The 13,368-nt window shown below is 34.7% G+C and overlaps 3 protein-coding genes across 4 annotated transcripts; 1 reads left to right on the top strand and 2 right to left on the bottom strand.

Annotated features, from left to right (window-relative positions):
* The first annotated feature begins 811 nt into the window (after nucleotides 1–811).
* On the top strand, nucleotides 812–2,450 carry LOC106449961. Its single transcript, XM_013891619.3, has one exon. The coding sequence runs from the start codon at nucleotides 1,223–1,225 to the stop codon at nucleotides 2,207–2,209; it is 987 nt and encodes a 328-aa protein (XP_013747073.2). The 5' UTR covers nucleotides 812–1,222; the 3' UTR covers nucleotides 2,210–2,450.
* A 4,552-nt stretch (nucleotides 2,451–7,002) lies between these two features.
* LOC106446741 (tRNA dimethylallyltransferase 2-like) lies at nucleotides 7,003–9,351 on the bottom strand. 2 transcript variants are annotated; one of them, XM_048777297.1, is made up of 10 exons: nucleotides 9,089–9,351; nucleotides 8,945–9,024; nucleotides 8,762–8,830; nucleotides 8,601–8,673; nucleotides 8,403–8,518; nucleotides 8,226–8,300; nucleotides 7,757–8,134; nucleotides 7,614–7,689; nucleotides 7,379–7,527; nucleotides 7,003–7,306 (listed from the first exon to the last, which is right to left on the bottom strand). In XM_048777297.1, the coding sequence occupies exons 1-10, from the start codon at nucleotides 9,303–9,305 to the stop codon at nucleotides 7,145–7,147; spliced, it is 1,395 nt and encodes a 464-aa protein (XP_048633254.1). In that variant the 5' UTR covers nucleotides 9,306–9,351; the 3' UTR covers nucleotides 7,003–7,144.
* A 526-nt stretch (nucleotides 9,352–9,877) lies between these two features.
* BNAA04G16000D lies at nucleotides 9,878–10,972 on the bottom strand. The gene is made up of 4 exons (XM_013891620.3): nucleotides 10,566–10,972; nucleotides 10,376–10,486; nucleotides 10,230–10,310; nucleotides 9,878–10,140 (listed from the first exon to the last, which is right to left on the bottom strand). Exons 1-4 carry the CDS (start codon nucleotides 10,818–10,820, stop codon nucleotides 10,063–10,065), a joined length of 525 nt encoding a protein of 174 aa, XP_013747074.1. The 5' UTR covers nucleotides 10,821–10,972; the 3' UTR covers nucleotides 9,878–10,062.
* Between the last annotated feature and the right edge of the window lie 2,396 nt (nucleotides 10,973–13,368).

The raw sequence follows: 13,368 nt of genomic DNA, 5'->3' as shown, positions 1-13,368 counted from the left end.
GCGACATGATTTTTTCAAAATTTCTGAAGTTTAATGAACCGAGTGGCTTGACCCTTTCTCTCAATTTAATTCTCTTCGTTCCTTCTAATTATAATAGTAGTTGATTATATTTTGTATAAGTATACACTAAGCTAAGTCACCAAGTACGTTCTTTATGATTTCGTAATTCAGTATATAGCCAAAAAACATGCTCCTCTTAACTAGGGCCAATAATCTGATGCAACTTCCAGCAAGTGATACAACACGTTTAATGCAACACAGTTGATTCAGTAAACACAACAACAAGTACAACTAATGGTGTTGATGCAAGTTTTATTATCAAGTTCTAAAACTCTTAAATGTATCTAATGTTTCGAAACGGATTCAAGACATATTTTCCATCCATCCATAAATCTAATAGAACTTTACGCATCAAACTCTTTTGTTTTCTTAGTGGTTGTAAGGTGTAACTCTCCACTTGACTACGAGATGGAATAAAAACGTAATTTGTCATTACTGTTTTAGTACTAACCTACCTTTAATTTTACGGAAACGGTTTCCTTAATTATGCAGATGGTTTGGTACCAAATTATCAATAAATCGATGATATTATTTATGTATTAACTTAGAGTAGCTTTGACCCATTATATTTGAAGAATTATAATCGTAAACTCTTTTTTGGATCTATATAGATTTTTTAGACGAAATAAGAACATGTGACGTTTTTATCATTCTGTCTTGTAAATCATAAACTAAATTCAAAGTACAGAACTTGGATATTTATATAAAAAATAAAGTCATATCTGACTAACAATTCATTTCCCGTATAAGACATAAGGTGTACTAAATCTTTTTAAAACAGTTAGCATACACAATTGCAGTATAAAATTTTAAAATAAAAAAGTTGTGTCCCCTGGACAAGGAAAGCTCAAAACTACTTAAATTCGGCTTGTAGCTCAATTCATATGCAGTCTTCTTGGTACAACTGCACACACAGAAACACCCTAACTCATCCCTTTCTCTCTCTCTCTTCACTTTTCTAATTTTTCTTCTCTCTCTAAGAAAAAAAAAAGAATAAGAAAGAGAGATAAATAAGAAAAGCAAGATTGATTCTTCTTCTTCCTCTTCTCAACATTTTATCTTCTTTTAATTGTTCACACAAAAAAAAAACACTTTACTGTTTCAAGAAGGAAACAAACCAAACTTGGGAAATTTTCATTTTCTTTCCCCAGGAACATTGAAGATGAGAGATTTGGTGTCATGTTTCAGCGAAAACTCAATAAACGTGACACATCCATTATCATTATCATCATCATCATGTTCAAACTACAACACTAGTAACGCTTGTATCCCTCCATCTCTCATACCATCCATACAAACCTCCATCACAAGCATCTACAGAATCACTTTACCATCCAAGCACCTCATCATCAAAGTCACATGGTGCAATAAGATCAACCCTTCGCACGGTCTCAGCATCTCCGTCTCCTCCGCGGATCAAAACCCTTCAACGTCTCTCAAACTCAACACTTCCTCTCGCTTCTTCCGCAAGAAGAAAGGAAACAAATCAGTCGACTCTGATCTCGGTAAAATCGAGGCTTTATGGGATCTTTCTTCCGCTAAGTACGACTCGAACACGTGCCCTGAACCGATCCAAAGCTTCTACGTCATCGTCCTCGTGGATGCTCGGTTAGCTCTCGTCCTCGGAGACTCCTCCGAAGAAACTTTAAAGAAAAAGAGTTTGGCGTTCGATGGTTTCGACTCGGGAAAGTCTCTGATCTCTCGGCAAGAATACTTCTCCGGGAACACGTTTTACTCGACGAAAGCTAAGTTCGTTGAATCGGGAGACTCGCACGAGATCGTCATCAGATGCAGCGCGGAGAAAACAGAGGGTTTGAAACAGAGCAGTAGTACTCATAATCATCGTTCCCCTGTTCTCTCTGTTTGTATCGATGAGAAGACGGTTACGAAAGTGAAGAGGCTTCAGTGGAATTTTAGAGGGAACCAGACGATTTTCGTTGATGGGCTTCTTGTGGATCTCATGTGGGATGTTCATGATTGGTTCTTTTGTAATCCTGAAGGCTGTGGAAAAGCTGTGTTCATGTTTAGGACAAGGAATGGTTTGGACAGTAGCAGGCTTTGGTTAGAAGAGAAGAAGATGGTTCAGAAAGATGAACAAGACAAGCTTGATTTCTCTCTCCTCATTTACGCCTGTAGACTTGAAAACTAAAAAATAATTTTTTTTTTCTTATTTGTTTTGGTTTATTGGTTCTGTTTTTTTTCAATATTTGAGAAATTTTTATGGATTTTTATTCATTTACATTTTATTCTTGAAAGGAGTATAGATTTTTCTTACATTATTCTTTTCTTGGAGTTGTGATTTAATATTTGAGAGATTCCACAATGTGAATCTCTTCTTATAGGAACATTGTATGCTATCATTCTATATATCAAGTTGTTTTTCTTATGAACTCAAGATCATTGCCTAATCTTGAATTGAAAGCAAATTGTTGGGAAAATGTGATCTCTATGACTCTATTTGTTATTGCAGCATTGTAAATTTATGATCTAAATGATTATGCAAAGTCTTCTACAGTTATACATTCATTAGTGCTGGACCAATTGGTGCCTATGGCTGAGAAAGAAGAATGGTAGAGTGTGAAATAAGATGAGAATAAATTGGGGCATATGTGCACGCTTATAAAGATATGCATGGAGCCTCTTTAAAGTACAAAAGTTAAAAAGCCTAGAATTTACTCATGCTTATTATTCTTTTTGGTGATTTCGGTTAGGAAAAGTTAAGGTGATTAGCATCCCATTCAAGGAACAAGTTATTCTAGTTTGAGGTGACAATTCTAGTTCGATTCTGTTTAGGTTAGGAGAGATTTAGGTGGTGACATCCCCCATCCAAGCAACGTTTTTTCCTAGATTTGTTGATTTGGAGAGTTTTAGGTGGCTTGCGTGTTTTCTTGGAATTAAAATTTCCGTACGATTTAAGGATTTAATTATGTAAAATTTAGAATATTGGTTTCAAAAAGTAGTGCTTGTAAACATAATACTTCCTCCATTTTAGAATGATACATGTTTTATAAAAAATACTTCTTCAGTTCCACGAATATTTCTTCTATTTCAAAATTATACATGTTTTAGCTTTCATTGCTTTCATTAGTGATCCTTTTTTGTTTTTCTTTTTCTTCCGGAACATGTCCTCTTTTGTTTCAAAAATTGATTTTCCAATCAAAATCTACCAGCTCTTCCCCTATTATAGTTATATATTTATAGTATAATCATCCGAAGATTACTATTAGCTCCGTAAATAGTTACTTCACTGTATAGTACCTGAGAGCTCTATGTCAAAAAAAACATATCAGTTTTCCCGAAGCAAGTTATCTTCACAAAATGTCATTCGGTTTCACTTTATGTCATTCGGTTACCAAGGAGTTGTTTGTCCAATTTTATCTCGTAAAATAACACGTTTCTGACATGGAAACACGATATATATATATATATCAGTATATATATATATATATCATGTTATTGCTTATGTGAACATGAAATTTCACATTTTTGTCATACAAACGTGTAATATATGTCATCTTGTAGTTCTAACACGTTCAGCTAAGTAAAGTCGAATAAAAACCTTTTTAAACCCTATTTAACAACAATAATCCACGTTTACCAAACTTCAGTCTTCTTCACTGCCACCTACCTAATTAAATTGTGATTAACAAATTGATATGACGACTAGCAATGGGAGAGTCAACGGAAATAAAAAGCTGAAAGTGATACAAAAATAAAAGAAATACTCCCTTAGTTCCGTAGTAATATAAGATGTTTTGCTTGAATGCATAAGAATAAAAACACTTGTTTTTTAAAAAATAATATAAATTAAATATAAGTTAACCAATCATAAATATAATTGGTTAACCAATTTTCAATAAAGCTAAAGTATTTTAAGAATATCAAAACATTTTATATTTTAAAACATCAAAACTTATCCAAAACATCTTATATTATAAAACGGATGGAGTAATTAACTAGCGGTATCCTCAGAGGAACAGTCGCATTAAATTTGCTTAGGGCTCTTCACATGGCCCTGCATGTGTCCTTTGTAAATGTTAATGTACCCCATATATATAGTCACGCAACCATGTGTATTATATTTATCCTTCATTTAAAAAAAAACATTATAATTAAATGAGAAGTTTCGTCGAATACAATTATGTATATGATGTCAAACAAAAAATACGATTATGTATTTATTAGTTGGTACTAGGCCTAGTTGGTACAATGACAAAGTAACATTAATGTTTTCATAATTTAATGTAACTATGCATTTGATTTGTGCAGAAGTGGACTTTACTCTACATCTCACACAGTTCTCTTTCGAAAATCTTTGACATCATTTACTTTTCAGTCAGAAGGCCAACCCATAACTTCGAGAAACAATAAAGTAAAACAATGTGGAGTCACATAACCAAAAGTTTAGAAAATAATACGGGTAGTCTAAAACACACGTTTTTATTTTGATTTCTCAAAAACAACTGAATATATAAACATTAAGCCGTCTTCAAGATATAATGGTTGTTATTTTTTTTTTTTGTAAAAAATGACGGGTTTCTAAACCGTAATCTACATTAATTTATGGAACTAGTGAAAATAGAGTATTTTTAAAACAGTAAAGTGGTTATAAGATCATAAGTCACGTCAAAAGTTTGCTACATATTATAAAACGCTTATATATATTAACTCTAGAGATATATTGATCATAGTTAATCGTTTTTCAACTCTGTAACTATTTTTAGAATCATGATGTGGGTTTTCCTTTTTACACGATGATCATTTATGGTTGAGTCACTTTGAATTGGTCAATTTCTAAACTATATTAGTGAGTTAGCGTATAGTTATATTACGCATGAGTGAGCTCGGGTAGGGTGTGTCAAAATTTATTTACGGTGAGTCATTTTTATAAACAGAGTAAAAAAAATCTACAATAATAGATGTTTTACACTCGTTTGGAGTTGCTTCGAGATCGATGCGTGCGGTCTTAATCTCTTTATTTCTATGGGAGGCATTAAGGCTTGTGTTGTTGTATAGTTGCAGTCTTGCAGCCTATTAAGCGATAAAGAGAAATGATCTTGGTAAAACGAATAAGCGCTTCGAGGCTTATTTGGTTACTCTAGTTTTGTTTTGGTGCTGGTTCTAAATGCTGTTTGATGAGCTGTGGACAAGATAATAACTTTTTTATGTGGTTTATTAACAGTTTTCTATCTGTGAAATGTGAATTCTAGACTTCTAAGTTTGCTAATCCGATTTCAGTTCTATACATATTTTCTTTTCATCGGGTTTCAAGAATATTAGTTAAAAAAAAAAAATCGGGTTTCAAGAATATTATCCTTGCTTTCTGAACACTGAATGCTTCTTGTGCCGTAAGACCAAGTAGACAAGATAATCAAATTTGTTAACATATTTATATATTAAAAAATTGTTAACATATTTATATCATAAACCTACATATTTTAGTTCTTCAAAAAAAAAAAACTAGAGTCGATCACTGGAAAAATAAGTTCCAATTATACATTACAAGTACTTTAGTTCAGTAAAAAAAGTACTTTAGTAGTTAGTATAGTCTCTCATCTGCATTATTATTTAGAATTTAATTTTCTTGGAACGTACCATGTGTTTTGAAAAGAAAATTTTCAAATAAATAAATTGCAATACTATTTTAGGGTGACCGTGTTACCTGAATGGTTAAAGTATGATACGTGTCTATTAAAATACTTACATAAGCAAATTAAAGAACCATTTTTGTTGGAGTTCCCTCTTTATTAGGCCTGGGCATTCGGGTCTTCGGGTCGGATTCGGATCGGGTCCTTTCGGGTCCGGGTCTTTCGGGTCTAAGAGTTTAGGACCCGATAGGGTAATTTCAAATTTTCGGTTCCGGGTCGGTTCGGGTCGTGCCGGGTCCGGGTCGGGTCGGGTCTTAGATAGTTAGACCCATTCGGGTAATTAGAATTTATCGGTTCGGATTCGGTTCGGTTTCGGGTCGGGTTCGGTTCGGGTTCGATCTAAAAAAGACCTAAAAATACAAAAAAATATCTGAAAATATTTATATATCCGAAAATATTCAAAATTTTATTCAAAATTTGTATTTTTATTATATTAAAATATGTATATATACTAAACTATGCGAAATACAACAACAATTCGTTGTCTCCTAGTGGTTGACCCTTATATTCTCTAGACAAATTACCCGTCTTCGATTCCCCCTTGATGCATTTTATTTAATTTACATTATTAATTCGGGTACCCATCGGGTTTCGGGTTCGGGTCGGGTCGGGTCCAAGACCCGCGGGTCCTCTACAACAAGACCCGATAGGGTAATTTGATCGGATCGGTTCCTACCCGAACCAGGTTTTTTTGGATCGGTTTCGGGTCGGGTCTTCGGGTCCGGGTAAAATGCCCAGGCCTACTCTTTATCTTTATTCCTCCTATCTCGTGATCGCTTTCCCTTTACAGCCACATTTTCAGAACAACTGTTTTTTCCCTTTCTTTTACAAGTAAAACTATATTTTTCAGTTGATTCAGAACTGGATAATATAAGTCATGAACTTGTCGACTTTTTGGCTTGAATTAAATATGGCTTTTACAAATCATAATGTAACTTTCGCAATAAATAATTTGGAGTGGGTGAAAATAGTTTCTACATCAATGAAATGACAATATATTCTCAATTTATTTAACAAAATTTAGAAATATAAAAAGCTTTCAACACATTTCAATTTCACATATTCCATTCACAAATACAAAGCAGGCAAAATAGCATGACGCAATCGTATAAATCTGTTATATTTATTTTCGTCAACTACCAGCTACCAGTTTACCACCATATATATATTAAATCAAAGTTTTGCTCGTGGCAATCGTGATAAATTGTTCATATAGATATAAAATTATCAGTTTGATTATTAAACTCTTTTTGGCTCTGATTATATAACTGTTTTAAAAAGTAAGCATTCAATTTTACGACTAAAAAAAATTGAAATGCCATAGATGAATACAATTTTGCAAATACCAAAATATTATCTTTAATTGTAATAATGCCTTGATGGGCTTTTTCTTTTAAATGAGTCCAATATGAACATAAATGAACCTTTTTCAGTTTTCACGATGTCTCTCTGCAAATCCCCACTTCTTCTTCTTCTTGCTTCTCCCTGTTTTCGAAATTTTGAGCTTTTTTAAATCGTGCGGTTCTCTTACGATGTACACGGCCTTGTGTGTGATGATCCCACTCGTGTCTTCCTCTTAGTACCTTGTTTCCACAAGCCTGCTTCCACAAACATGATTTTCAGTTTTATACAAGATTCCGCTTTTGAGTGTAAACGAAACTTTATTGTACCTCACAAACGTATTGACTCCATAGATCTCTTTCCATTGACTTTCTTAAGGTTGAATCATGACTCAATTCAGTTTCTGTTTTCAGAAAAGACCTGAGGATCTCTGTCGCTGGTTTAACCACTTGCACATCCCATGGCTCTTCAGACTTGCCTTTTAAAACACACACCAACAAGAGAGATTGTTAAAGTTTGTTTGCCTTAGTTGAAGAATTGATGAGACACAGTGTGTATACTTACTTAGTAAGCACTCTGTTGCATTAACGTGATGGATATTCCAGCCAAAGACCGTTTCTAGCCGATTGATTCTCCTTTTCTGAAACACAACGTACAAAAAGAATCAAATGCTTATCGACTAATTCACCAAAAACGTTTTTGCTTACTTGACGACGTAGGAGCCTTCTGGTATTTAACTTGACACTATCAATTGCTTCCTCCAGCATAACCCTCAACTTATCATCTTTTGGAGAATCAAGAATCTTCCTCAGATTCTCCTTCAAGGCCTTATCATTAGCGGAGCTATTTGTGTCTGGGAGATACGTTTTCAGAAAATCTTCAAACTCTCTGACACCTATGGACTGCCTTAGGCCTCTGGTGTAGTCAGCTCCTGGCTTGTAGATGTCATAGACTTCGTCAAGTAGTCCCGCGTCTACCATGGAATCCACTCTTTGTCCAACGTATTCGTCCAGCACGGTGGTTTCAGCGTCCATACATATCAAACAGTAGTCAAATCGAGAGGAGGCGTTGATGCATCCCCAGTTCTGCCCTGCCACGTACATTACTTAATTAAACTACTCACAGCAGATAAGGTGGGGCATTAAAAAGAAGAAGAAGAAGAAGAAGAAACTTTACCTCTGCTGCGTTTTCCTGATATAGCTTGCTTGGAAGAACTCCTCTGCTAGCATGCAAGCTCAGGTATTGATTGATCTACAACAACAACAACAACAACATCGACCAGCGATGAGTAAACAGACCAGCAAAGCCACATACCAATCAGGATCTATCTAGAGTCCTAGACGTAAATCTCACTTTTCTGTGATTATTGGGGTGAACTCTGTTTGCTGCCACGGGATCAAGCTCCTTAAGAAGGTCATAACCATGGCTCAAATCATCTCTTCCAGAGATAGACTCCACATCCAAGCCTTCTTCAAGCAGAACTATTCTCATTATCTGTTCATAAACGTTTTCTAAATAAAAGGGTAACATGGTGATAGAGACTCTAGGTACCTGCAGCAACATTTGAACAGCACTCATCCACATCTTCTTTTGAATCCTCGAGAAGAAACTTACTCACAAGAGCCTACATGAACAACATTAACAAGATAAAACAAAGTTTAATCATACAATGATGTTGCCAAAAAAAAACCAGAAATGAACAACAAGCTCACCTGTATATAATAATTAGTTCCTCCAACAAGAACAGGAACGTGATTTCGAGAAAGGATCTCCTCAATAAGCTGTGAACACCAAATCAATCACAAACTATATTAATCATACCAACCAAACCCCTTACTTATAGCACAATCCTCCTATAAGAAACGAAACCTTCTGATTCAATAAGAGGCACTCACAGGAATGGTAGAATCTCGAAAGTCCTTAGCAGTGAACTCCAAATCTGGGCTCACCGTCCCAAGTAGATGATGAGTCACTCCTAAAACCTAATTTTCATTAATCAGAAGTTCAATTGGGAGCATGAAGAGTCAAAAAGTTGAAACCTTTCTGCTCGTTGACGGTGACTTTGTTGGTGAGAACGTCGAGGCCACTGTAGATCTGCATTGCGTCGGCGTTTATGATCTCCACCGGGAAGTGAGACGCCAAGTCTACGGCTAGCTTCGATTTCCCTGATCCCGTGGGGCCCATTATCACGACCACCTTCGCCTTCTTCTTCATCTTCGCTTCGTCGATTCCGCCGTTGCTAGGGTTTAACGACATCGCAGATACACTCTCCGTCTGACTTGTAAACCGGATTAAGAGCAAAATCATAAATAGGTTCCGGTTTACTGATTTTAATTTGGTTAAGAGGCCCATTTATTTTAAATCGGCCCAACGCGTGCTTTTGCAATATCACACTCCTTGCGTGCGCTCTAAGCTTTAGGTTAGGGTTCTTCTTGCAACTATTAAGGAGAACAGTAAGATAAGATTTATTTAGTTTGAATATCTATTTTTTTCAGGATGGTAATTTCTTAACTGTGTATTCTTGTAATTATTATTTTTTTGAAAAGGGATTATTCTGATTGTGATTGGTTTTTGGCTATATTAAAAATGAATCTTGATCTTAAATCAGACCACTCCATTTTTCATTATGAATCCCATGATGATTCGTGAGCATTCTGAATCTTTAGATAAGTTCATACAGCTCATCCCTACAAGATTGTATCTGCCTGATGATGAAGAGGATACAAACAAGAAGTGGCTTCAAGGTCTTAGCAAAGTAGCAAAAGACATTGCCAACAGAGAAAACAATTGAAAACCTAAATAAGGCAAAGAGACATGAGGGAGGCAGGTTTGTGAAGTTATCACTAGTATAATATATTACTGACGCTGCAGACTTACAATATTTGAATATACTTCTCTGCTAAATCAGGAAATAAGACTTGATCACAAAGACAAGCAAAACTATTAGAAAAGTGCAGAATAAAGAAGCAAAGCTGGCTGATTTTGCAACTTTTGATTATCACCATCGTTGGTGTTAGTGTAACGAAATGTCAATGATTTTGCTGAGTTTCTCAAGCTTTGTCATTCGCAGTTTCTCGCTTTCTGTAACAAGCTGGAACACATTTCATACCGAAAAAGATTCAGAAAAAAAAACAGCTATCATTTTAAACAGAAAAGACAAACTGAGATAGAATGTTTCACCTCAACTAATTTGCTAACAAACATAGCTTTCTCTTTGTTCTTTTCATTGTAAGCTTCAAGTGCTTCTTTGAATTCCTTCTCCTGTTACAAAAAAAAAAGATATAAATATGTAATAAAGATAAGATCAATGAACACACATTCATTACCTTTTTCTGACAGCTCTGTCCTAAAGGCTTGAGTTCCCGGTTAATAGCATCAACTCTTTTCCTTATCGCGGAAATCTCCTTCCGCATTGGATCGGTTAGAGATTCCAGCTCCTGAATATTTCACAACCACAACTCTTTAAAAATGAAAATGTCTTTCCAAGTTCTTGAAAATGTTTAGAACCAAACTTACTTCCCGAATCTCGGCTAGTCTCCTAGTAGCTTCCTCAGCGAGTCCAAGCTTTGTCTGGACTCTATCCCTAACCTCCATCTTCCTCCTCTCAATTTCATCTTCTTTTGCCTTAAACAAAGCCAAAGAAGAGCGTGAAAAATCCTCTTCTTTGTCATCATTCATAGGGCTTCCATTGATGCTTATGGTCCCCGAGCTCTTGATGCGTTGAATAAATGGCGATTGTGGCTGTTGCAAGATCTGTCTTGTTGTTGCCATTGTTCCTCCAAAATCTTTTCTCTCTCCCTTTGGGTAAAGAAGATGACTTGTTATATAACCCAAGACTTTGTGTTAAGAACCTATCAGAACTCATTAAAATGGTGCTTATATTTCTTGAGCTTGCCAATGGTGTTTCAAATGTCAAATGACCAAAAAGTCCTCATGGTCAACACACCATTACTGATCAAACATGTATTTTACACTAACTCAGAGTCTTAGAGATCAAACAAACTAATTTTTATATGAATTACACTAACTTGGTTAATAGAAAGGGAAATGTACTGGGGGAAAAATGAATAGCAAGTGGGGCTAAAGCTCTAGTAGGTTAAGATGTTTCTTTTCAATTGGTAATTAACAACTTTCTTGAGTTTGGTATATTTGAAATATGTAGCTAGTATGTTATTCTCACTGTTTGGTTCTCAATCCATAATTAAGACAAAGGTATGTATCAATAAAGTAGGCACATGTATGGATGGATTCTATTTGGATTATAAGAAAATGTTAGGTGTGTAGTTGAAGTAAAACAGAAAAGGAAATTATAATATTTGCAATTGATTTTTTATGACGATCAAACTAGAAATAACAGAATATATTACTTTTTCTTTAGTAAAGAAAAAGAAGGCAAAATAAAGATGTTTCGTGCAATGGAGAGAAGAGTGCTTGTGATGGAAGGCTTCTTGTAATGGGGAGGCGACAGTAAAATATGGGAGTACTCAGTGCCGGTCTGAGAAAACTTTGGGCTAGAAGCAAATAATCATTATGGCCTATTAATTTTTTTTAAAAAATATTATAGCACAGGCAGTTCGAACCTCTCACCTTATGTTAGTAAAACGGGCTGGAAGCACATGCTTGTACCGCTTCCGCCCAGGGCCGGTACTGGGAGTACTATCAACTTACAGGAAAAGCAATGGTTGATTATATATATATGTGTACACACAAATATATCATCAGTAATCATATGACAGTTGAAACAATTTGGATATTGACATAACTTTTTTATGATCTCACTTTGGTAAAATGAGTATGTGTTTATACTTTATATCGATTTGGATATTGTACTCGGAAAATTTTACTTGGCTCTCGAGAATCATATTGTTCTCGGCACAGTGCTGTGTTTGATATTTGAAAATTTTACTTGGCTCCTGAGCCAAAGCAAAGCGTGGAATATGAAATTGATATTTGTGAAAACTTTATTAGTTTAAATAAAAATAAAATTTAGGTGCAAACTACAAAACGTTTGGACCATAATATGACGTCTGTGGTTATGAGGATATATAACAACAGAAGCATGTTTTATTTTCCTCTCGTAAAACTTTTTGTTGGTAGTCATGGTCTTTTTCTACTTCCACTTGTTCGCCACACGACGTATATATTCTAGAGGAGAAAAATACGAAAATGGACCAATTTCAGATTCATACAAGTAATTCAAGAGTCAAAATAACAAATTCTACAAACAAGTATATAAATCAACTGATATAATGAATTTACTAAGTCAAAATTAATATTGTCTCCTTAGTCTTAGTCTGAATTCAAAATAAACGAAGTAACCTACGTAAATTTTTTCATGTTCTCTACATATATATATATACGACTTTAGAGCTTACACAATTTGTATAACTTAAAGGATATAGACCAGCAAAATACACCAAGCAAAAAAAAAATGTACGTGGCTCGTTTAGTAACTTTGATGTTTCTGTTGTTCTTGGCATCATCAAACACAGTCTCGGCTCGATTACCATTCAATTACAAATCTCTCAATACAAGTAAGTTTCTAATCATGATAAACTTTTTCTTTCGTCTCGCTATTCGATTTTCTGTTTCTTTTTTTTTTCCATAGAAATTAGTATTCTAAGTTTGATCTTGTTTTGTTGGAAAAGAAATAGGAAATGGGGTTTGGGATCAAAAGGTTATAAACGAGATCAAACGTAGGGTGAAGCCCAGCAAGTCACCGCGTGGAGGTCAAAGAAATCGCCGACCTAGAGGTCCCGAACCCTAGTTCACAACTAGATCGGTATCTGAATATGAGCAACCATTGGGAGTTGTTAACTTGTTATTTGTATGAACATATAAAGTTGTTGTTTTCAAAGATTGTAGTTCGGGCACTGTTTCTATAACTAGCTTCATACATGTAGGTAAGTTCAAGTCATATGTATGTAAAACTGTTTGGCTTATTTAAAATATATTTCTTATTCAATTATGTAAATGAATTCTTTTGTATTGAGGAGAAGACATAACTTTATCTTCTCATATATGTAATTAGATTTTTCTTGTTCTCTTTGTTAATCAACACGAATAGACTTAAAGAAATTTACTCACTCGACGTCATAAAATAAGCTAAATTTGTTTGGTTATCTTTCAAGCAAGTGCATATATATTTGTTTGGTTTAAAAAGCAAGTGCATATGGGGGTAATAAACTAATAAGAGTTACAATCTTCACTGAATTCCGAGAGATTCAAAAATATATTTTTCCTTTTAATAAAAACAATTGAGTAATTGACAAACGAGACGATCATTCCAGAAGTGACATATTAGAATGGGTTCACCAAA

Source organism: Brassica napus, chromosome A4 (genome assembly GCF_020379485.1).
Source record: "Brassica napus cultivar Da-Ae chromosome A4, Da-Ae, whole genome shotgun sequence".
NCBI lineage: Eukaryota > Viridiplantae > Streptophyta > Magnoliopsida > Brassicales > Brassicaceae > Brassica > Brassica napus.
This window is presented reverse-complemented; position numbering and strand designations above follow the sequence as displayed.